Source organism: Esox lucius, chromosome 20 (genome assembly GCF_011004845.1).
Source record: "Esox lucius isolate fEsoLuc1 chromosome 20, fEsoLuc1.pri, whole genome shotgun sequence".
In the NCBI taxonomy this organism is placed as follows: domain Eukaryota; kingdom Metazoa; phylum Chordata; class Actinopteri; order Esociformes; family Esocidae; genus Esox; species Esox lucius.
In genome coordinates, this window is record NC_047588.1 from 31,360,207 (window position 1) to 31,385,302 (window position 25,096).

At 42.4% G+C, this 25,096-nt stretch overlaps 1 protein-coding gene across 2 annotated transcripts in view; it reads left to right on the top strand.

Moving 5' to 3' along the window:
• Positions 1-24,648, top strand: part of cpne4a (copine IVa) — a 60,515-nt gene extending 35,867 nt beyond the window's left edge. For both annotated transcript variants that reach the window (XM_013139215.4, XM_013139216.4), the window contains exons 6-16: positions 4,449-4,532; positions 4,652-4,741; positions 10,540-10,638; positions 15,733-15,819; positions 16,362-16,421; positions 17,245-17,378; positions 18,040-18,094; positions 18,767-18,818; positions 23,273-23,406; positions 23,534-23,770; positions 23,855-24,648. In XM_013139215.4, the coding sequence (XP_012994669.3) occupies positions 4,449-4,532; positions 4,652-4,741; positions 10,540-10,638; positions 15,733-15,819; positions 16,362-16,421; positions 17,245-17,378; positions 18,040-18,094; positions 18,767-18,818; positions 23,273-23,406; positions 23,534-23,770; positions 23,855-23,986 (1,164 nt within the window). In that variant the 3' untranslated portion in view covers positions 23,987-24,648. The remainder of the gene's footprint in view (positions 1-4,448; positions 4,533-4,651; positions 4,742-10,539; positions 10,639-15,732; positions 15,820-16,361; positions 16,422-17,244; positions 17,379-18,039; positions 18,095-18,766; positions 18,819-23,272; positions 23,407-23,533; positions 23,771-23,854) is intronic.
• Positions 24,649-25,096: the final 448 nt, after the last annotated feature.

Genomic DNA, 25,096 nt, shown 5'->3' on the forward strand with positions numbered 1-25,096 from the left:
TTTATATGTTCATCAAAGGAGAGGTCAGGTTCAAGGGTAACGCTGAGGTTTCTTACAGTTTTTTGGGATACAACCATGCAGCCGTCGAGGTTCACAGTGATATCTGCCAACAAAGCTCTTTGTTTCTTGGGTCCTAAAACAAGCTTTTCTGTTTTTCTTGAGTTTAAGAGCAAGAAGTTCTCTGTCATCCACTTCCTAATATCTGAAATGCATGCTTCCAAAGTAGCTAATTTTGGGGCTTCTCCATGCTTCATTGAAATATATAATTATGTCATCAGCATAACAGTGAAAATTGACATTGTGATTCCAGATTACATCACCTAGAGGCAGCATATATAGTGAGAACAATAATTGGCTCAGAACCGAGCCTTGAGGAACACCAAAACATACCTTTGATTTGTCATAGGATATACCATCCACACATACGAACTGATATCTTTCAGATAAATAAGATTTAAACCAGGCTAGAACATGTCCACGTAGCCCAATATGGGTTTCCAGTCTCTCTAAGAGAAGGGAGTGTCAATAGTGTCAAAAGCAGCACTAAGATCAAGAAGCAACAGGACAGATGCGGGACCTTTGTCTGAGGCCATTAGAAGGTCATTTGTTAACTTCACGAGTGCAGTCTCAGTGCTATGATGGGGTCTGAAATGGACTGGAGCATTTCATAAATGTTATTTGTCTTCAGGAAGGCATTCTGTTGTTGGGAAACACATTTTTCGAAGATTTTTGAGAGGAACGGGAGGTTTCGATATTGGCCTATAAGTGATTAATATGTCAGGATCCAGATTAGATTTTTTAGAAGAGGCTTATTTCCACAATTTTTAGATCTACAAGATCTATTTCTCGTAACAGGACTATATCTAAGGTAGGATTGTGGCAGTGTTTTGAACCTGAGACATGTTGGATAAAATTCATTGAGTAAATTATGTCTTGAAAGGCTTTTTGAAGAGGGTCATTGGAATTTTCCATATGAATATTGAAATCGCCAAACATTTGAATATTATCTGCCATGACTACAAGGTTAGACAAGAATTCTGTACATTGTGTACATTGTGTACAGTGGGGAAGTATTTGATACACTGCCAATTTTGCAGGTTTTCCTACTTACAAAGCATGTAGAAGTCTGTCATTTTTATCATAGGTACAGTGAGTGATAAAAAACCAGAAAATCACATTGTATGATTTTTAAGTATTTAATTTGCATTTTATTGTATGACGTAAGTATTTGATACATGAGAAAAGCAGAACTTAATATTTTGTACAGAAACCTTTGTTTGCAATTACAGAGATCAAACATTTCCTGTAGTTCTTGACCAGGTTTGCACACACTGCAGCAGGGATTTTGGCCCACTCCTCTATAAAGACCTTCTCCAGATCCTTCAGGTCTCTGGGCTGTCGCTGGGCAATATGGACTTTCAGCTCCCTCCAAAGATTTTCTATTGGGTTCAGGTCTGGAGACTGGCTAGGCCACTCCGGGACCTTGAGATGCCTCTTACGGAGCCACTCCTTAGTTGCCTTGGCTGTGTGTTTTGGGTCGTGATCATGCTGGAAGATCCAGTCACAACCCATCTTCAATGCTCTTACTGAGGGAAGGAGTTTGTTGGCCAAGATCTCACGATACATGGCCCCATCCATCCTCCCCTCAATACGGTGCAGTCGTCCTGTCCCCTTTGCAGAAAAGCATCCCCATAGAATGATGTTTCCACCTCCATGCTTCACGGTTGGGATGGTGTTCTTGGTTTTGTACTCATCCTTCTTCTTCCTCCAAACACGGCGAGTGAGGTTTAGATCAATAAGCTCTATTTTTGTCTCATCAGACCACATGACCTTCTCCAATTCCTCCTCTGGATCATCCAGATGGTCATTGGCAAACTTCAAACAGGCCTAGACATGCACTGGCTTGAGCAGGGGGACCTTGCATGCGCTGCAGGATTTTAATCCATGACAGCATAGTGTGTTACTAATGGTTTTCTTTGAGACTGTGGTCCCAGCTCTCTTCAGGTCATTGACCAGGGTCTGCCGTGTAGTTCTGGGCTGATCCCTCAGCTTCCTCATGATCATTGATGCCCCACGAGGTGAGATCTTGCATGGAGCCCCAGACCGAGGGAGATTGACCATCATCTTGAACTTCTTCCATTTTCTAATAATTGCGCCAACAGTTGTTGCCTTCTCACCAAGCTGCTTGCCTATTGTCCTGTAGCCCATCCCAGCCTTGTGTAGGTCTACAGTTTTATCCCTGATGTCCTTACACATCTCTTTGGTCTTGGCAATTGTGGAGAGGTTGGAGTCTGTTTGATTGTGTGGACAGGTGTCTTTTATACAGGTAACTGGTGCAGTTAATACAGGTAATGAGTGGAGAACAGGAGGGCTTCTTAAAGAAAAACTAACAGGTCTGTGAGAGCCGGAATTCTTACTGGTTGGTGGTTGATCAAATACTTATGTCATGCAATAAAATGCAAATTAATTATTTAAAAATCATACAATGTGTTTTTAGATCCCGTCTCTCACAGTTGAAGTGTACCTATGATAAAAATTACAGACCTCTACATGCTTTGTAAGCAGGAAAATCTGCAAAATCGGCAGTGTATCAAATACTTGTTCTCCCCACTGTATGTACATTGTGTATGGCCCAGGGGGCTTGTAAATAGTAGCTGTGTAAATCGCTTTATCAGCCTGGTTAAATTTAAAAAGAATGAAAACCTGTGATGTGTTTGAGTGTAAATGTATATTTGCTGTCATAAATATTAGCAACACCCCCTCATTTTCGGGATGCAAGGAGGATATAATAACTAGTATAGCCAGGAGGAGAGGCTTTATTTAGGGCAGTGACTTCATCAGGCTTTAGCCACGTTTCACACAAGCCAATGACATCTAGTTTATGATCAGAGATTAATTAAAAGACTGCAACTGCCTTTGGAGCAAGGGATCTAACATTTTGAGATGCGAGTCCCATTATGAGATTCGAGGTGATACAGTCATTTTTATTTGTGACCGAGGTGGAGGAAGGCTTTATCTTAATAAGGATGCTATTGTTAGCACTACCTTGTTTAACTTTTCTCAGCCTGGAATGAGCATCAGTGCCAATAGGTAAAACTGTACTAACTACTTTGGCTATGCTAGCAGGCTGACTAATAGCCTGCGGCCTGACCTGCACCCTATCTCATGGTGAGGCTATATGAGTGAGACTCCTGTAAATGTTCCTAGATAAAAGAAGAGCACCACTCCAGCTAGGATGGAGTCCGTCGCTCTTCAGCAGATCAGGCCTGGCCCCATTTCTGGGAGAGTCCCAAAAAGAGAGCCAGTTATCTACAAACTCTACCTCCTGCGACGGGCAGAACTCCGTTTTCAGCCAGCGATTGAGTTGCGCAAGTCTGCTGTAGAGCTCGTCACTACCCCTAGCTGGGCCAGAGACAATTACTCGATGCCGACACATCTTTCTAGTTAGTTTACACGCTGATGCCATGTTCTGCTTCGTAACCTCTGACAGTTTCATCCTAACATCATTGGTGCCAATGTGAATAACAATATCTCTGCACTCTATACTTGCCAGTTTTAGACTTGGCTAGCACCAGCCCCAGATTTGCGGCTACGTTGGTTGCTCTGCCCCCCGGTAAACAGTGTACGATCGGCGGCTGATTCTTTAGTCTAATACTGCGGGTAATGGAATCGCCGACGACTAAGGTTTTCAGTTTTTCAAGGCCACCGGTAGAAAATGCCTGTCGATCATTCCCCTCCAAAGAAGGCTCGGGCCTCGACTACAGTGGGAAAAACCTGTTGAAAGTCTCAGTTGGATTTAGCAACGACTCAGGTTTAACTGGTTGATGGCATTTCTTTGCAGTGACCAAGAGAAAGTTCTTGCCCGGCTGCAGGAGCTAACAACACTGTCGTTTCTTCCTGGTGTCACAGACAGAGTTTTTTCTATTTCTGCACTAACATAATCTTTGCCTGACATTTGCATCTGAAGCCAAGCCTCTAACTCCACTATCTTTACTTGAAGATGATAGTTCTTCGTGTTGTAGCTACAACAATTATAGTGATAAGGCATTTTAATGATACTTAGCGTTGGGTGTTCAGGGGTGAGTAGTTCTGTTAATCATGTCCAAATAGAGTCCCCGGTGTAGAAAAGTTAGGTAAAAGGTCAACAGATAAAAATATTGGATTGGTTAACTCTTAAAATAGAATTTAACCAATTAGTTTTTATAGAGTAAATTCTAAAAAGTTTGGCAGGTAGCCAGGTAGGTAACAGCAAGCAGCGTACAGCACATCACCAATTATGATACTATATTAGACAGGACAGTAGAGGACACTAGCATATTGTTAACATGGATAAATGCATGTGGTAACTTATATTTCTTTACAGGTAGTCAATCCCAGCAAGGTTGGGAGGGAATTGATGGTGTTTCATTCAGCATGGCATTTAAAGCCCACTGTGTATCTCTGTCTAGGACTTTTTTAGCAAATCAGACCCATTTCTGGAAATCTTCAGGATTAACGATGACAGCTCACTACAGCTTGTGCACAGAACAGAGGTAATACCAAAGAAATAGCATGTTCCCTCAATATACTAATTTAACTGATTCAGAATAACTTTAGCTTATTTACTCTTTTTGAACTTCCACTTTTTCAGTCATTCTTTTTTTACTCTCAGACTGTTATGAACAATCTTAACCCGGTGTGGAAAACCTTCAAGACCTCGCTGAATTCCCTCTGCAGTGGAGACCATGACCGCCCACTAAAGGTATAGGTGTGTGTGTTTGTTTGTTTGTTTCTATGTGCATCTATGGGGTTAGCTCTATCACTTCTTCCCAGAACAGGGGACCTGTTTGAGACCTTTTGTCACAGTGGAAGGCGAACATCATTGATTTCAGCCCCAGGCTTAAATTCTATTGGGGGTTTTACTATTGGAGTGAGGAATGCTGGTCTAGGGAGGAAAGGTTTTATTTGACTCTTCAAAATGGTCTCATTTTGGCTTGGATAACTGTCAACTTTAGGAAGGTTAGTGGGGTTAGGAGCTAGTATTGAACAATGGGTGCAAATGGCACCTCTGCTTGTCATGCATCCTTCGTTGTCTCCAAAATCCACCTAACCTGTTACCCTCTGTTCTTTGTAAACTGATGAAAGAAATTCTGTTTGAAGAAATACAATGCTATTTTTCAGAGAATGTCAAAGTCAGCATGCATTAAAAGTTTATTAACAAAAAGTAGGTCTTGAATTCATCTAAAACTTAAAGATTTGTATTAGTTTCAAAACGCTATCCAAGACCTTAACTCGGGGGTGGATAAACTAAGGCCCGTAGGTAATAACAATGTTTTTAGGTGAAGTCAAACATAAAAAACTCACCAGCTCACTCTTATACTGTACATCTGAATCTGAATTAAAATTATTGAGACATTGTAATGGACCTCCTGCAGAAATGTTTCAATTACTGCCCATTTCTGGTCCGCAAAAGATTTATCATTAGCAAATTACAAAACAAATACATTTTTATTTTCAATATCCAAAAGGTTTGCCCTCCCCTGCCTTAACTAGTTCATAAAGGTTGAAACTATTGGGTATTCGAAATGATACCATGTGTAAAGGCTTACATTGCTGACTGTCAGCTGTAATTTGTTGGTACTGTATATTGGATGAACTTTTTTTAAATGATTGCACATTCTTTAGTATTTAGACGAATTAACATTATCCACAATAAAGTTGTCCTGTTTATTACTTTGTTTCATGTCGTTTGCATGGAATGATGACCCATCACTCATCCTCCTCCCATCACTCATCCTCCTCCCATCACTCATCCTCCTCCCATCACTCATCCTCCTCCCATCACTCATCCTCCTCCCATCACTCATCCTCCTCCCATCACTCATCTTTGTCTCATCTTTTTACAACACCCTTTTGCCAGAACTCTTGCAGGATATTTGGGGAACTTTATGGCCATCTTTTATACGACGAAAGTTGAGTTTATTGCTTCGCTTGTTAAGATTAAAATATGTTAAATAATGTATGTTATGAAAGGCATTTGTTTTTTTGGGGGGCTGTAAAAATAGAGCATTGCATTATTGTGTATTTGGATCAGGCTGCTAAATGTCATGCAGAATATCTGTTTGTTATTGGTTGTTTCACCGATGGTAAGTCAAGCACCTAGCTTGAAGAGGGTAGTTGAGCTAATGGACAGAGATTTAATGCCACCAAGTCTAGGTTGGGTGGCGGAAAATAAAAGTTTTGGATTGTTAAAATCCTTACTTCCAATTAGATCTTTTTGAATAAATAAGTATTTTTAAAAGTAAAACAAAAAGTATGTTTTATAGGGACTGTTGGTTTTGTTCATCAGTCTTCATTATAGATGCTGTGTATGTCCATCATTAATATTTAAGTTGACTGTAAACGGTGTAATGGTATAATGGTTTGTGTATCAAGGAGATCATCTACAGCCATTCCTCCTTCACTTTCATCCCCTCTGACTCAAATCCACTGAATCTTTCTTGTTTCCTCTATTACCTCCATTCTTTTTAACTCCCTGGAATGTCTAAATCATTAAACTACAGTTGGTCTAATGGGTTCCGGAAGGACATGCTGTGAACAAATAAGAGTTTCTCATTAAACATTTAGGCAACGACCATGAGCTTCATTGTGTTTAGGTGCACCAGCGATCGGAACGTCCTCTTCGTTTCTTCCTGTGTCCTGTATCCACCGAGGGGGCCGGGAGGGAAGTTCTCAGACGCAGTGTTTCCGCAGCCTCCCCTTATTTAGTCCTTTCCCTTCCTCTGCCTCTCTATCTCTCCTGACCGGTGATCTGTCGTTTCAGCCCGCCATCCCCTCACCCATCCACTGTCATAGTCCCTCCATGTCACCTACAGCCAAACTCTTCTTCATCCCCTGATCTCAAAGGCTGATACAAGCTTCACACAGACACATCTGTCATTTTCATCATACCTCATTATGCTAGGTAAATATGATTGAGAACGCTCATTTTCAGCAACAACCTGGGAGGAACTAGGGTTAACTGCCAGAACAAACAGTTTTCCCACTTAGCGGTTCTGTAATTCAATCTGGCGACATGCAGGTCATTGGTCAGGTGCTCTTATCACTCGGCCAACCGTGATTAACTTCTGGGAAGAAAATAAGATGAGATAATTCACCTAAATATAAACATTGGTTAAGAAACTTCCTATGGCTCCCAGTATGAACTGTAGGACCAACTGCATTATCATTATGTTGAGAATAAGCAGACACTCTCACTCAAAATATTAATGTGACATAATGTGACATGGCAAAAAAAATTGAAATAGTATTGTATTGCGTTTAATTAGCTCTAACACAGCAAAAATGTCAAATTATGTCAAATTGTTCTCTCTGCAAAATGAGATTTTGTCCCCTTGAAAAGGGTGGTGCCTCTTACATTATATTTACTATTGTGGGGCCATTTGCCATTTGGCCAGAATTGCCAGAGAGGACAGAAGTAAGGGCTGGGCCTTCACTGTCTCTTAGTTCCACTGGCAGCATAATGGGAGCCCATAATGGTAGCATCATTATGGCAGCTCATTAAGGACATCGTGGGGGAACATTATAAAAGAAGCATGATTTGCAGTGGTGACTATTGGGCCCAGTGGTATAATTGCTGAAAGCTTAAACACATTCAGCAAAGAGCATGTTCTTTTCAACAAACATGAATGAACAGATAATAATAATAATCAATTTGTGCCTTAAATCACTATATGTGGGTCTTGTGTAGCTTAGCATAGCACATGCAAAGCCAGTGTTGTAGGTCCAAGTCACACAAGTCCAGTACAAATATGTATGCTGTCACTTTACGTTGCTCTGTTTAAGAGTGGTTTCTAAATAGAGAATGTTTATTGAAAAATAACTAGTAATTTTTGGCCATGACAAGCTGGAAGGATTCTTCAGACTCTTTCAAATAATGCACAAAAGGTACATTTTTCATCACACATTTTAACCTTTTATCATGACTTTTTCAACCTCAGACACATTTATGAATGTACAGGGAAACATTTGAGAGATGAAACTGTTTGGCCTGGCCAGTCTCCCCTGGGTCTCTGTCATATCGCCGTGATATGAAAGCCAGTTTCCATCTAATGTTACGGGGAAGGGAATGATTTCACATGAAACTCCATCGGTTGTTTGCGTGCTCCCCCTCCTGCCCTTCCCCCGAACCTCTCTTTTGGTTAATTGGACAGCTACACACTTGACTTCTATTGACCCCAATGAGAATCGTGCGGAAAAAAGAAACCAATTTAGCCGTCTTGGCCAAACCCACAAAGCCTTCTTTGCCAAACCCATGCAGCGAGAATCTCTCACCATGCAGTGTTTGGGCCGGTGCTGCCGTGGTGTCTGGATGGAGCTGAAAGATGGGGACCTTTAAAGGCAAATACCCTGCTTGTCCTTGCATTATTCATGGCCTGCTTAAGGAGGTGGAGAGGCTGTGGGGAGAGATGTCCTGGTGGGTTGGCAAAGAAGTATGCGTCAAAATCCTTTGGATCCCCTTAATCCTGTGTTAGATTTCCATGTCATAACGCCCACTTAAGCATAACTAAGTGGGTGTGTTTTTTTTGTGGTTGGCAGTGATAGTGGAACAGCTTTTGTTTCGGTGGACGTAATATGACTCCAGTTCCAACGCCTGTTGACAGCTCCAATTTGACTTTTCCCCAAATTATTATAATTGTTTGTTCAGGTTCTTAGTATCGTGGGCTTATTATACAAAATCATTTATTAAACACACAATAAACAGACAGCTGTTGCAAAGCCACAGTGTTAAACACACCCATGGCCACATGATGCAGTCCTGAGAAGATCCCTCCAGTGAATGTGTGTTATAGAGGACTATTTAGCAAGGCAAATTGTTAATGGGAGTCAGAGAGGTCAGTTTGCTTATCTATGATCCATGTGAAACCAGGACACACACACAAACGCACACACTCAACATTTTTCTTTCTTACTTCAAAAGCCTTTTGTATCCCTAATTCCATATTTGATGTGCCCTTACTGATTAAATAATCTACAGTCAGAATTAGAACCTTAGTTGCAATGACGCAGTTGACTTAACTGCTGCTAGCGCTTTAAAGCGATTCATACAGGTAATTCTGATTTATACCCTCAAACTTAAAGTTCTGTTGACCTGAAATTCTGAAAATGTGTGAAAATGAGATGGAGGGATGAAAGAACGAATGACTGATAACACACAGAAAGCTACAGTTGCTGCACTGGTATCACAAACATATTAGGCATAATATGTTCAGTATCTCACAAAAGTGAGTACACCCCTCACATTTTTGTAAATATTTGAGTATATCTTTTCATGTGACAACACTGAAGAAATGACACTCTGCTACAATGTAAAGTACTGAGTGTATAGCTTGTATAATAGTGTACATTTGCTGTCCCCTCAAAATAACTAAACACAGAGATTTCAATGTCTAAACCGCTGGCAACAAAAGTGAGTACACCCCTAAGTGAAAATGTCCAAATTGGGCCCAATTAGCCATTTTCCCTCCCTGGTGTCATGTGAATCATTAGTGTTACAAGGTCTCAGGTGTGAATGAGGAGCAGGTGTGTTAAATTTGGTGTCATCGCTCTCACACTTCCTCATACGGGCCACTGGAAGTTCAACATGGCACCTCATGACAAAGAACTCTCTGAGGATCTGAAAAAAATTATTGTTGCTCTACATGAAGATGGCCTAGGCTATAAGAAGATTGCAGAGACCCTGAAACTGAGCTGCAGCATGGTGGACAAGACCATAAAGCGGTTTAACAGGACAGGTTCCACCCAGAACAGGCCTCGCCATGGTTGAACAAAGAAGTTGACTGCACGTGCTCAGCGTCATATCCAGAGGTTGTCTTTGGGAAATAGATGTATGAGGGCTTCTAGCATTGCTGCAGAGGTTAAAGGGGTGTGGGGTCAGCCTGTCAGTGCTCAGACCATACGCCGCACACTGCATCAAATTGGTCTGCATGGCTGTTGTCCCAGAAGGAAGCCTCTTCTAAAGATGATGCACAAGAAAGCCTGCAAACAGTTTGCTGAAGACAAGCAGACTAAGGACATGGATTAGTGGAACCATGTCCTGTGGTCTGATGAGACCAAGATAAACGTATTTGATTCAGATGGTGTCAAGCATGTGTGGCGGCAACCAGATGTGGAGTACAAAGACAAGTGTGTATTGCCTACAGTCAAGCATGGTGGTGGGAGTGTCATGGTCTGGGGCTGCATGAGTGCTGCCGGCACTGGGAAGCTACAGTTCATTGAAGGAACCATGAATGCCAATTTGTTGGCAGTATTATTTGAGATACTGTACATACGTACATACATAACACATACGTGTACACTGTGCTGACTTACAGTAGACCTCAGAAATCAATATGAGACATTATGGACCGTGCACACCCCAATGGCTCTTGGACTAATACAATAATCACTGTTTCTCCCACTACTCTTTCTCATGTTTTGCTCTGATAAAATCCTTTGTCCCCTCTACCATTCTACTTTTTCTTTTCCTTTGTCCCTTGCTCTTTCTGTTTCATCTCTCAGTGCACGGTGTGGGACTGGGACTCCAATGGGAAACACGACTTCATTGGTGAATTTCAAGCCACTTTCAAAGAAATGAGAGGGGCGATGGATGGGAGACAGGTAGGCTGAACCTTTCCCCGCCGTGAGTGGAGACCTGTTTTTTGGTTTTATGTAGCTTGCAAACGCATCAGTTCGGTGAAATTAAAATTTCAATAGGTTTCTAAATGTTTTCATTGCCTGAAACCATTAAAGGAAAGAAAATTGTGCACTCTTTTGTGTGTGTATCTACCCCCCTCATTTCACAATCCAATCTAGAAACGTAAATTATCTACCTCAGATTGAATCGGTCAGTCAATTATGGCTCAAGGAACAGACTATGGTGTGGTTCTGTGCTCAGTGGAAAGCCCATCTCTCAAGAGGATGTGGCGTGTAGCAGACCGAAAGTGGGTTAGAGAGGCACAGCTCATGTAGGTTGCTGATTACAGAGTTGTTTCCATCCAGACTTCTTTAAGGGTTTTTTCTCAAATCCTCTCTCCCCGGGGGGACACTAACTAGTGGGTAGCTTCCCAAACTGGAACAGTCTCCCAAGTCTCCAAACGGGGTCACAGTTCATAGTGCATGCTACTGCTCTCTGCTCCGTTCGCCACGGGGAAGGGCAGCTGCAGTGGCCTGAAATTCGAGTACAGGAAATCTTTCTCCCCTGGAGGAGATGTTTATTTTCATGTCAGTGGGTGCGGAGGAAATGTCAGCACTCCCCCGGAAAGAGTAAGACAGAAGCATAAACAAATGACGGTGTATCTCTTAGCCAGGAGATTCTCCTACATTTGATAGCCAGGATCTGATCTTATTTCTCTCTAAGTTGCATTTCAAAATCAGCTATCTCTCTCTCTCTCTCTCTGAATCTGAATGACCATTAATTGCACTTCAGTGACAGAATACCTGCAATACTATGCAATATGTGGGAGATGTGCTTAGGTAGTGGAAGGTGAGTGGTGATTTTATAACATATATGGATTTACAGCTTCTGTACTGTATACTGTATCTACATGTATACTGTATCTACATGCTGAGTTTCTGTGTGCAGCATAATGCTGCTTGTTAGTTGACAGTTTGGAGGTGGCTTGATGTGGTGAACACAGTCTTATTAGTCTCTACGAGACAGATGGCTGGTTTCTGAGCACAGGAAAGAAACTGTTCAGGTGGGGGGACTTTGTTTTAATCGTCTCTCCTCCAGCTGTAGAAAAATAAATGGCCCATGGCAGGTTTTGAGGAAAAAAACAACAATTGATGTGTGAAGCCAGGTCGGGATTGATTAGCAGATTTCTCGTTTTGTCGGCTACCCCAGGTGGTCCGTCCACTGGTGTACTTTCTTGTTGATCGCTGAAATGTTGTCTTCCCACCTGGCTGTAATGTTGTCCTCCCACCTGGCTGTAATGTTGTCCTCCCACCTGGCTGTAATGTTTTCCTCCCACCTCGCTGTAATGTTGTCCTCCCACCTCGCTGTAATGTTGTCCTCCCACCTGGCTGTAATGTTGTCCTCCCACCTGGCTGTAATGTTGTCCTCCCACCTGGCTGTAATGTTTTCCTCCCACCTCGCTGTAATGTTGTCCTCCCACCTCGCTGTAATGTTGTCCTCCCACCTCGCTGTAATGTCCTCTCACCTGGTTGTAATGTTGTCCTCCCACCTGGCTGTAATGTTGTCCTCCCACCTGGCTGTAATGTTGTCCTCCCACCTGGCTGTAATGTTGTCCTCCCACCTGGCTGTAATGTTGTCTTCCCACCTCGCTGTAATGTTGTCCTCCCACCTGGCTGTAATGTTGTCCTCCCACCTGGCTGTAATGTTGTCCTCCCACCTGGCTGTAATGTTGTCCTCCCACCTGGCTGTAATGTTTTCCTCCCACCTCGCTGTAATGTTGTCCTCCCACCTCACTGTAATGTCCTCTCACCTGGCTGTAATGTTGTCCTCCCACCTGGCTGTAATGTTGTCCTCCCACCTTGCCGTAATGTTGTCCTCCCACCTCGCTGTAATGTTGGCCTCCCACCTGGCTGTAATGTTGTCCTCCCACCTGGCTGTAATGTTGTCCTCCCACCTGGCTGTAATGTTGTTCTCCCACCTCGATGTAATGTTGTCCTCCCACCTGGCTGTAATGTTGTCCTCCCACCTGGCTGTAATGTTGTCCTCCCACCTGGCTGTAATGTTGTCCTCCCACCTCGCTGTAATGTTGTCCTCCCATCTGAGGTTGTGGGAGATATCTGTTGCTCTTTATGGAGTTCATGAGTTTGTGTGACTGTTCTGTCCTGCCTGGTGTTTTGGAAATAACTCTTACTGTTTTTTTTTCCTGCTCAGTATGTCTGAAATCTGTTGGACCATGACTTTTTCACGCTTGATTCAACGGCCACACAGTAACATCAAATAGAAATCTTAATTCTTGGATTTGATATAAGGCTATAAGTGTGGTAACACTTATCATCACATTGTAAGAAGATAGATTAAAGCAGGTAGGGTTTAGCAATTATGAGGACAACTGCCCGACTCCGTGATGGTTCTGCGGTTTGAAAAGTCAAAGCATTATTTTCTGTGTTTTCCAATTTAATCAGACCTGAAATATACAGTATTTTGTTTACCCTTCCTTCAAAATGACTTCCTCAATAGAGATCAGCCTTTATCACAAGTAAGAGACTTTTACATTTTAAGTTTGGTATTTATGAGTTCCTTATGTTGCCTTTTGGTTTAAGCCATGCACCTGCATTTTATTTGTAGCGGCGTTTCCCCATTGTACAAGCGTATTTCCAAATGGAGCGGCTTCAATTGGAACAAGTACAAGAAAGAATGCATTTAATTAACGAGTGCTTCTTAGCGAAGACGACAGGTGTCCACCGCTGGCCGGCTCTCCTTCATCAGGACAACGGGCTCTGTGCTCATGCAGACATCTGCGTCTTCATTAGCATACAGAAAGTGCTCAAGGCAGAGGAGCCTGGGCTAATTACACCACACCGTGGCTCGCTGTGCAGTCAGAATAAATGCTGTGGTTCCTTTATCTGCAGCTATTTATATGTATGTATACAGTACTGTGCAAAATTCGAAAGGCACCTGAAAGTCGGACTAAAGCCATTTACGTGGGGAGTAAATGTTTTAATTAAAAAAAATATGTATATACCGTATACTATATAAATGCATGAATATTTCATGTCTATATATATATATTTTCCAAATAAATTACTTCAAGTCGACTTTCAGGTACATAAGACTTGCACAGTACTGTATGTTTGTGTGTGTGTGTGTGTGTGTGTGTGTATGTGTATGTGTATATTATCTCACAAAAGTGAGTACACCCCTCACATTTGTTCATGTGACAACACTGAAGAGATGACACTTTGCTACAATGTAAAGTAGTGAGTGTACAGCTTGTATAACAGTGTAAATTTGCTGTCCCCTCAAAATAACCACACACAGCCATTAATGTGCGCTCTTCCATCTTCCGTTTGAGGATGCCCCACAGATGCTCAATAGGGTTTAGGTCTGGAGACATGCTTGGCCAGTCCATCACCTTTACCCTCAGCATCTTTACCAAGGCAGTGGTCATCTTGGAGGTGTGTTTGGGGTCGTTATCATGTTGGAATACTGCCCTGCGGCCCAGTCTCCGAAGGGAGGGGATCATGCTCTACTTCAGTATGTGACAGTACTGTGTTGGCATTCATGGTTCCCTCAATGAACTGTAGCTCACCAGTGCCGGCAGTACTCATGCAGCCCCAGACCATGACACTCCCACCACCATGCTTTACTGTAGGCAAGACACACTTGTCTTTGTACTCCTCACCTGGTTGCCACCACACATGCTTGACACCATCTGAACCAAATACGTTTATCTTGGTCTCATCAGACCACAGGACATGGTTCCACTAATCCATGTCCTTAGTCTGCTTGTCTTCAGCAAACTGTTTGCAGGCTTTCTTGTGCATCATCTTTAGAAGAGGCTTCCTTCTGGGACAACAGCCATGCAGACCAATTTGATGCAGTATGCGGCGTATGGTCTGAGCACTGACAGGCTGACCCCCCACCCCTTCAACCTCTGCAGCAGTGCTGGCAGCACTCATACATCTATTTCCCAAAGACAACCTCTGGATATGACGTAGAGCATGTGCAGTCAACTTCTTTGTTCGGCCAAGGCGAGGCCTGTTCTGAGTGGAACCTTTCCTGTTAAACCGCTGTATGGTCTTGTCCACCATGCTGCAGCTCAGTTTCAGGGTCTTAGCAATCTTCTTATAGCCTAGGCCATCTTCATGTAGAGCAACAATTATTTTTTCCAGATCCTCAGAGAGTTCTTTGCCATGAGGTGCCATGTTGAACTTCCAGTGACCAGTATGAGGGAACGTGAGAGCAATGACACCAAATTTAACACACCTGCTCCCCATTCACACCTAAGACCTTGTAAAACTAACGAGTCACATGACACCGGGAGGGAAAATGGCTAATTGGGCCCAATTTGGACATTTTCACTTAGTGGTGTACTCACTTTTGTTGCCAGCGGTTTAGACATTAAAATCCCTGAATTATTTTGAAGGGACAGCAAATTTACACTGTTATACAAACTGTACACTCACTGGTTTACATTGTAGCAAAGTGTCATTTCTTCAGTGTTGTCACAAAAATGTGAAGGGTGTACTCACTTTTCTGAGATATTATATATATATATTTACAGTATATATATATTTTTTGTACCTATTATATGCCAGTCATTCAGGGGCCTGTAACCGGACAGATATCCACTTCTACAATAAGGGTTAGGTAGTTGGTTTTGTCAAAGATTGAGAATAGCATGGAGAGAATGTGCCTGATATAATATGTAGTGTTTAGGGTTTTATACAAGGAGCAATCTGAAATGACTGGGATAATCTTTTGATTCATGAATGGATTATTCTCCCCTCATTAGTGGACAAACAAAGACCCACTAATCTATCTCTGGCCTGCTTGGATTTCTTATCCCGAACACGCTCTAAGGATCTTTTCCCTCAACACCTTTCATTGCTAGATCACATTGTTGTATTTCACTGCATTGTCAGATTTCGCCCACTGCCATGTTTCCATGCCATCCTATGGGACTGTACAGCGCATTCATTGTGTTGTTCATAATTAAGTAGTCTCCATTTGGAATGAACAGCTGATACTATTTTGCTTATGCTAATGGTTTTTGATCTCACATTTGTTTTTCACAGGTTCAGTGGGAGTGTATAAACCCCAAATATAAGATCAAGAAAAAGAATTACAAGAACTCTGGGATCGTCATTCTCAATCAGTGCAAGGTGATTCACTCTGCTCTCTCTCACTCTTTCTCATTAACACTCACATATGCTAATTTTCTCTGCACTTTTTCCTTCCTATCTTCCTGTCTTACTCCACCCACCACTTTCTCTCGCCTGGTCTCATTGGCAGACAGTTCCGGAATGGAAGCCAGTAATGCATCCCTATTTTGATGGGATGTGATGGGACACTTTAATCAGATGGACTCTGACTAATATACCATTTTCCCCATCTGTCGAACTCACGTATGGCCTTTAAATGACTTTCATATTGGCCCTTCACAGTTGTCTCTATTGGCAGATTGCTGTTTTCACAATGCTGGCCAACATGCAAACCCAGTGGTAACAAAATGCTATTATGGAGAACACACAGTCAGATCTGGTGTCAGTGCTAATGGCTAACATTACATTAGCTCTCTTCTGAAATAAGGATTAAGATGTTTCTCAGTGGTGCGGTAACTGTGTGTCCGTCTTGTGTCTCCTGTGACTGAGTCAGTGTGGACAAGCGGAGGCAACTGTCCTCAACAGTTATCTCTTCTCCACAGATCATCAAAATGCACTCATTCCTGGATTACATCATGGGAGGCTGTCAGATCCAGTTCACAGTGAGTTCACACTCTGACACGTATTGGAACATGCATGCCTCATGTTCACACAAAGTTGTCTTTTTTGGGTTTGGTGACGTAAATGTGACACATCAGGTCTTAACCAGGCGTCATCTGCGTTCCATTTGCCCATGTTCTTCATGAGCCTGATAGTTATGATGTTAAGCCGAGCTGTTAGTTATGGAAACACATGCAAATGATCCACTTTTGTGCTGACAGTTAGCACAAAAGTGGTAACTATCACCACCTTGGAAAAACACATCTGCCGTAATTAGTTGCAGCTTTCAAGAATCCCTTTCCCCAGGCTGTGTACACTGGTGGACGGTGATCAGCTGTGATACCACCCCTGCCCCAGGCCCTCATATGAAAGCATGGTGTGTGGGAAGGTCTTCTTGAGAGATACTTAATTGGACAGGAAAGTGCTCTTGCAACCCACTGAACTTTTCTTTAATTCTGGTCGCCTAAAAATTCGAATTGATGATGAAATTTAAACAGGCTGGATTCCCCTGGTGAGAGTGTTGGCTTCTCTCTCGGTGCCAGGCCTACGACAGATCAAAAAGATTCTTGCGTTTAACCCGAGGAACAATTTATCCACGGGGAGACAGATGTGAGAGACAGAATCAAGCATGTGTCTGATTTAAATCAGAAACAGGAGTAGGTAGAAGAAAGGGGAGGGCGACAAGCCTAATGGAGTGGAACACGGCTCTAGAGCACACAGAACGGTGTGGCTGCCTCAGTATAGGGCCCGAGGTGTGAAGGGAAAATGCATACATTTGAGCTAATTGTCATTAAGCAGGTCTTTGATTGCCACTTGTTTTCCCAGGTAGCTATTGATTTCACCGCATCGAACGGAGATCCGCACAACAGCTGCTCACTGCACTACATCCATCCCTACCAGCCTAACGAGTACCTGAAAGCTCTGGTGGCGGTGGGGGAGATCTGCCAGGATTACGACAGGTGGGGCCTCGGACTTCACATGCTGTCGTTAATGAGTCCAAACACGGCCACTCGTTAACAGCTGTTATGTATAGGGCCAGGCTTTTTTTCTGGTGCATTTTGATCAGCTCCGCTTTAGCTGCCCGTGGCTGGATTCATAGTCACTCCCCTTTGACTGCCCGTCAGGACAATTCGTTATATTTCTATAACAGTAGTCCTATCTGTTATGGGAAATCTGGGTTGAGGCTGTAACTGTAAATAACCCGTCCCAGATTTCCTTGGAGAGGCTCAGCTAGACGTGAGGTGTAGAATCCTAGATGTCAATCAGTTCTATATGCTTTCATATATATGTGTGTATAATCAATAATTGACAAGTAGTATTCCCTGACAAATAACAGGCTTTGTGGTGATCCAATGTAATGGAGTTATACCGGGCAAAGAAAAAACCCACAAAAACCCACCATAACACCTGGCCTTCAATTTAGTAAAATGCTGTACAATGAATTGATCCTTTTAAAACTGTGTGAAAATGTACAGTAGGTCTGCGGTGGCTTGAAAGGTAATGCAGATGATAAGGAACTAAGACTCTGTGGTAGTCCTGGACTGATCAGAATGGACTTGTTTATGGACAGTAGTTCAATACTAATCACCCATTTGTTTCTGTTACTGCATTTTAATCCAGTGACAAAATGTTCCCAGCATTTGGCTTTGGTGCTCGGATCCCGCCTGACTTCAAGGTAATTTCTAACCATAGTTTAATTTGGGCTGTGACATACTTGAGCGAATTTATGCACCTCTGCCAACCCCCCAGAATTCACCATTGAACTTCAGATATTTTTTTACATGATATTGTGATTTGGTTTTCTCTGGCTAAGTGTGTGTGTGTGTGTATGTGTGTTCTTCTAGTTAATTTCTAGTGAGGACCAGAATTCCTCAAATCTTCTCAAAAGTAGTAAACCATTTATTAGTTCTAGAAATATATATTTTTAAAAATGCAGGTTAGGGATAAGGATTGCAATGTTAAAGTGAAACCGTTTTTTTACTACTATTTTACCAGGTGAGGAGAACTAAAAATACATTTCCTTATTCCTCATGTTTAGCAGCAACATCAGAGCCATTTTGGGTTCCTGTCTTGCTCAGTGGCAGAACAGATTTTCCACCCTTCCAGCTTGGGGTTTGGAACCAGTAACCTTGTGTCTACCAGCCCAACACACTTGGCCTTTAGGCTAACAGTTTGGGGTTTGCAGTTAGTAAACCGACTCTCCAAACGGTCCTAACTATGAATACAATACAAAGCTCTGTGTATCTGTGTGTATTCATGTGTGTGGGCCTCTGTTTGTACTGTACACTATTGCTCCTTTATGTCAGTGAGCATGATGAAAAGACAGCTATGTTTTTTGTTCCTCCAGGTTTCCCATGACTTTGCTGTGAATTTTAATGAGGAAAACCCAGAATGTGCAGGTAGGTGATTTGCCTCAAACTGATTACTGAGGTGCACCCTGCCTTGAAATCACAGACTGTCAAAATTATTTATTCAAAATACTCATCACTTGCTCTGGGTAGGTTACAGTAAATTAGCTACAGTGGTAATAGCAGAATCTTCCTTTGTTATGAATACATTTTAAATAATGCATGCAGAACAAACATTATCCAAATACTGTGGCCTCATTTGCCTCACACTATTTATTTCAACCCAAACATTTTCGTATTGTATGGGATGCATAATGAAAGGTTATAAGAGAGATCGCCATGGTAGCTGTGGTAGTATTAGTGAAATGGAAAAGGCTTGTAGAACGTGTTAAACAGCCAAAGGATTTGCATTAAATCCCACAGCTTCATAAAACTTCCTACCTAAGGGATATCAATACCGACCAGCTTCATAAAACGTCCTACCTAAGGGATATCAATACCGACCAGCTTCATAAAACTTCCTACCTAAAGATATCAATACCGACCAGCTTGGTTACAGCCATGTCCGACACAGTGTACTGTTACTATCTTAACTAGAGACTGAGAGGAGTTGGAAAACCATTAGTCACTGAATGGATACATCATGTTGTTGTCATGCTACGTCACATGGTTGCTAAGCAAATCATCACAAAATCCCATCAAATAATAACATTAGTGTTCAGTACCTCTTGTGTAACCCTCACTATCTGACGTAATGGCTTTCAAGTAAACTTACCAGAGCAGCGTCAGAGTCTATACTCACCAACAGCATTTTGTATGGTGGTACGTTTTGAAAAAGAGGGTTTCATCAAATGATTCTACAAGCGTTTTAATCACACCAGTAGGAGATCACCATTGATGAATGCTACTTCTCAGCCTCTGTGTGCATGTAGGATCACTTCTGTTTGCTTGACTGGTGAAAATAAAAACTTCACCAAATAGAAAAGAATTAGGATATTTAAAGTGACTTCATCATTGGGATTTACTGTGCTGTGCTCATAGCCCTCCCATCCTTAATAGCTCTCTCAAGTAGTCGATGTACCAACGCCACTGATCTGGTTCTGTAGAATGAATGAGGGCCGCGTTTCCCCTGACAACTTTGCCAACACATATTGCCGCATCTTCTACACAACATATTACATGCCAATTAGGTTGGTTGAAGCTGTTCTGTTCACATTCTAGTTCTGGGTGGCATCTATTACTCCGCCTGTTTTTAGGAATTCATTAATCTCAAATAAAGGACTAAACTCCTCTCGACCACAATCTGTGGAGAGTTGGTGTATGGAGGGTGTATGGTTATTTTGTGAGCTTTTATCAGCTAGTTCATCCTGGGTGAGATGCCGGACTGATAAGGCCATTTTGAAAAGTGCCTGTTGCACTAACTTGAGGTGGGAATGGCACCTGGATGTGCAATAAAATGGCATTCATGATCTTTGTTTTTAATGTCAAAATGATAACTGCTGAGCCACTCTGTACATTCTGCTCAAAGGTCCCACCTGTCTCTGAAAATGCACTTTCTGAAATGCAGCTTATGGCAAATCTTTCATCAGAGGATCAGCCTCCCATTAGATTTCCCATTATCTCTTATCTAAATAATAATTTAACGATGGTTTTAAACATGTCTCTACATTCCAAAGGGGTATATAGCTGCAGTGAACCTATGAATCCAATTCCGTCATGTATGGCCCCATCTACGAATAGCCAACCAACAACAAAAACCTACTCACCCCTCTTCCCTGTTGACATCTTTTTTCTGCTGCTGTCCACATTTACAATCAACTACACCACCTTGACAAGATGTTCTTTGTGGTCCAGACATGTCTGAGAGACTGTGCATTTATGTCTGCTTTCCTTTGGTTTGAACCACTATGAGAGGTAAAGGAACTGCACTGGAGTCCCAGCATATGGCCACTCTTTTCTAGTCTGACTTCCTCCACACGCACAGCAAGGCAAGCAAGGCAGCCATCAGCTCTGCTGTAAACACTGACAGATGGTCTGACAATCGTCTATCTGGTTCTGGCAAATGCTGACCCAGTGTAACCAGTCACTGGATCCTGTGGGCAGTACATGTTGAACATACACAGTACGCATCGGACAACAGTATAGTTCAGACAAGTCTGCCCCTCGCTGTACATTCTCTGTTTTGAAGGCATGTCCAATGCTGTTCAATTAAAATAAAATCACGATTAAAGTCAATGTGTGATAAGCGCTGCAAATCACACATCATTCACAAATATTTCAAATACTTTGTATGAAATGCTTGTTGAGGACAAATGGTTTACAAGTAAAGTTAGTGCCAAGCTGTAAGCATATGTAATCTGGCCTATGTTTTATTGCATTGATCCAAAACATTTTTGCTATTATGGAAGCCATTGCTTAGCTTTGATGAAACTATAGTTACACGTGTAACATGGATCTCAACCGTGGAATGTGTCATTCCCCTTACATAAAAATGTCTCCAGTCATGATATTACATATACTACATACAAATCTAAAGGAGGTACCATTCTATGCTAGGTTCTATACATATTACCTCATGGAATCTTCATTGTTGCCCCTAGCTTTCTGGGGACCCTATGTGATTTTGTTTCTGGCGAGGGGAAACCTTGCAGCCAGGGGCCCTCAATGTGTGCTGCCTGCATTCGCTGTAGGAAAAGGCCACAGTGGCAATACAGCATCAAATAGGTTGAACAGTGGGTGTGCACACATTAGTCATGTATCTTATGTGTTTGTGGAAGAGATTTTGACAGAAAAGTAATGAAGTGAAGACAGTAAGACATGCATGCTTTGATTCAAGGTAATATAAATGATAATGTTTCTCAGAAATTCTGGAGAAAGCTTTCTTTTTGCTTTCTTCGAATGACACTCTTACTGTAAAAGCACCAATTGGGTAATCTTTGATAGTTTTTTTTTAATCTCATTTAACTTGGATTTGTGTACCCTCACTGAAAAGATTTGACATTGAAAATCATTAAAAGATTTACACTGTACCTCGTAAGGTAACTAACTCACAGTCTCTGGATTTCCCCTGCACATTCATTACCTGTTAAATATTTCTGCAAGAGGGCCATCTGCACAGTTATTTTAATCATCAGTCAATCTGATTCTTTTCTTATTGATTTAAAGTTAATTTGTACATTAACAATGTGTATTTTCATAACTCATTCTTGTTGTCAGTGTTTCTGACAGTGTTCTATCAAGTTTAGGTAAGATTAGGATTTGGTTAAGGTTACAGTTAAGGTTTAGTTCAGGGCCAGGGGGCCGGGAACATGGCTTTCTGGGTTAGGTGTTTAAGGTCCCACAAGGGAAGAAAAACAATTGTGTGTGTGTGTGTGTGTGTGTGTCTGACAATATGGTGTTTTAATACCTGAGCTCAGCCCCTTGGCAGGCTGAGGATTTCAGATTATTGTCCCCACACATCAAATGACTGATTAACATGTCACTTTAACACATTAAACATGTTTAATTAGTAATATGTCAGATATATATATATCTGTGTAGCTCAACTATGACATACAGTTACCAATTATAGCATGTAGTTGGATTTCAAAAGTGGACGGTTGTGACTGTTTGGTTCATTACAGAGCACACTGTCACATTGTCTCAGAATAGAGTACGAGCTTCTCAGCTTCCCTCCACTCATTGACTTATACTGGTCATTCTCAGTTGTCTTGATTATTTTGAGGGGCGCCTTGGATGGGTGGAGAGCCGATCTAGAGCTCCTTGCCAAGGCAGCAGCCAGGAATAACTCAGCTTCAGATCCCCTCTGCCCGGCAAGCGTCCAGCCCCCCCCCCCCTCCCCCCCCCCCCCATCCAAAGGCAGAGGGCATAGCTTGCACATTTCTTCACTCAGGGACACTGACTGTCGTTCAGATGCTCTTAGGAGTTGTCGTGTGTGTGCGTGGGTGTAGAGTGTGTGTGTGTGTGTTCGTGTCTGCTTGTGCATGCTTGTCTGTTTGAGAAGGTGGAGAAAGAACGGTGAAGTGAGTATCTCTTCAGACCTGAATGCTCTCAAGTCCTCCAGTCATCTGTGTGTGTACTGAGGAGCTGTAGAGTGGTCAGTAATCATCTCTAACGTCAACTGGTGTTGGTGTCAACGCTTGATACCACTTGAACACACACACACACACTACGGCAAGCCTAACACTGGTATGAATTGTGTGCATGTCTGCCATGAATTAGATATTGTTGGATGTGGTTCTTAATTAAGAGGTTCCTGTAGTTGTGAGAGGACACGGATAGCAGTCTGAGCAGTTGTGAAGCTGACCTACCGTTGGCAGAGTGACAACTTCTGCTAACATCAAAATGATCGCAAAATATTGTACCCCTGTGTCCTTTGGTGCTGGTTAGTATTTCCCCTCATGGCCAGAGTTCTCCGGATGTAGCGGCATGACTATGTGTATGTCCGTGTTACTGTGTGTAATTCTGGGTTGTTCCAACTTGCGTCCATGTCTTTCGGTGTGCAGGTATCCAAGGGGTGGTAGAGGCCTACCAGAACTGCCTTCCTAAGCTCCAGCTTTACGGACCGACTAATATCGCCCCCATCATCCAGAAAGTAGCCAGGTCTGCTTCTCAAGAGATGCACACCAAGGAGGCCATGGTAAACTAGCTCTCAGTCCTCCTCTCGTTGGGACAATGGGAGATTTGCCCAACCTTTTGAAGCCTACTCAGAATGCCCTTCCTACACACCTCACAGACATTACGCTCCCCCTTCTTCTCCCCTGCAGCAATATTTCATTCTGCTCATCCTGACGGACGGGGTGATCACAGACATGGCGGACACACGAGAGGCCATTGTCCAAGCCTCCCACCTCCCCATGTCCATCATCATCGTCGGCGTGGGCAGCGCTGACTTCAGCGACATGCAGATGCTGGACGGAGACGACGGGATCCTCCGCTCGCCCAAAGGAGAGCCCTGCCTTCGAGACATCGTCCAGTTCGTCCCCTTCCGCAACTTCAAGCACGTGAGTTGCCGTAAGCGGCAGGTTAAGCCGAATGCCACAGGAAGTCTGTCAGGAAGTGACCTATTCCTCTCTGTCCCCCACCAGGGCTCGCCTGCAGAGCTTGCCAAAACTGTTCTGGCAGAAGTCCCCAACCAGGTGGTTGACTACTACAACAACAAGGGCATCAAGCCCAAAGTGCCAAGTGAGTTTGAGTCTTCCAGGACATTCGCCCCGTGAGCAGAGGAAACCAGCACCCACAAACGGATGGGACGATTACTCTTACTGAACAGTTGAATATTTTTGCTCTTTGGTTTGTTTGTTTCATTTAGTTGTGCATGTGAGGCCCCAGAGGCTTGCATCTGTTAAGCAACTGTATCAGGATCTGTAAGGAGGGGAGACAAACGCAAACAGCCAAACTGACTGGCCTATAGATGAGCATGTCCACCGGGAAACTACAGAGCAGGGAATGTATGGAACACCCCCAGTTCATTTTTATAAGACTTTGTTGAGATTTTGCTAAATTTCATAAGATGAATACGTTGTAAAGCATTTTGGACCCCAGCACATGGCCTAGCTACCTGCATTAGAAACGTCTGCGCCCTCAGAAGTCCTTTTTGCAAATGAGATGGAAGCATGGACTTATTTTGCATGCTGCTAATTAAGCAGACATTTTTTCTCATTGTTAATGTTGTTTTCTTAGTGAAGAATAACGTTTACAGTATTGTGGAGATGGAGATTCTACTCTGAAGCATGTTGAAATGTAAACAAACTTGTGTGAGTAGACTTTAAAGCACAACTTGACTATTCTGAGAAGTTCAGTTGAGTATATTATGGGGACATTATTTGCAAATGTTATGTTACATTGAAGTATTCTGTGAAAAATGATTATAAATTACTTATGAATAAAAGCTTTATTAAGATTGCCTGGTTTGTACTGTCTTGAAAAAAGAATTTCAAATACATTATTAAAATGTGGATATAACCATTTTAATTGATTATGAATAATCCATAGAATGTGCTGAATTTAAATGTTTGCTGAATTTAAATGTTTTGGCTAAAAAGTAGTAATTGCACTTACATTCATTGCATTTCCAATATATTATTATAAATCTGTTTGCCACCAATGAATATAACTTAAATGTTACTGCCTTGAGGGACATTTCAGTGTAGTTCTTTCTGAAAAAAACATCTGGCACTAAAATACACGCTTCGGTTGTGAGATGATTTACAAGAATTGACCTTGTGAGGTACACTGTAGCTGGGAAATCATCCTTGCAATCTGATCTGCTTTTCTAAAAACAATTCTTACCTGAAACCTACCCCACAAAGCCAATTTTTGCAAGAGGG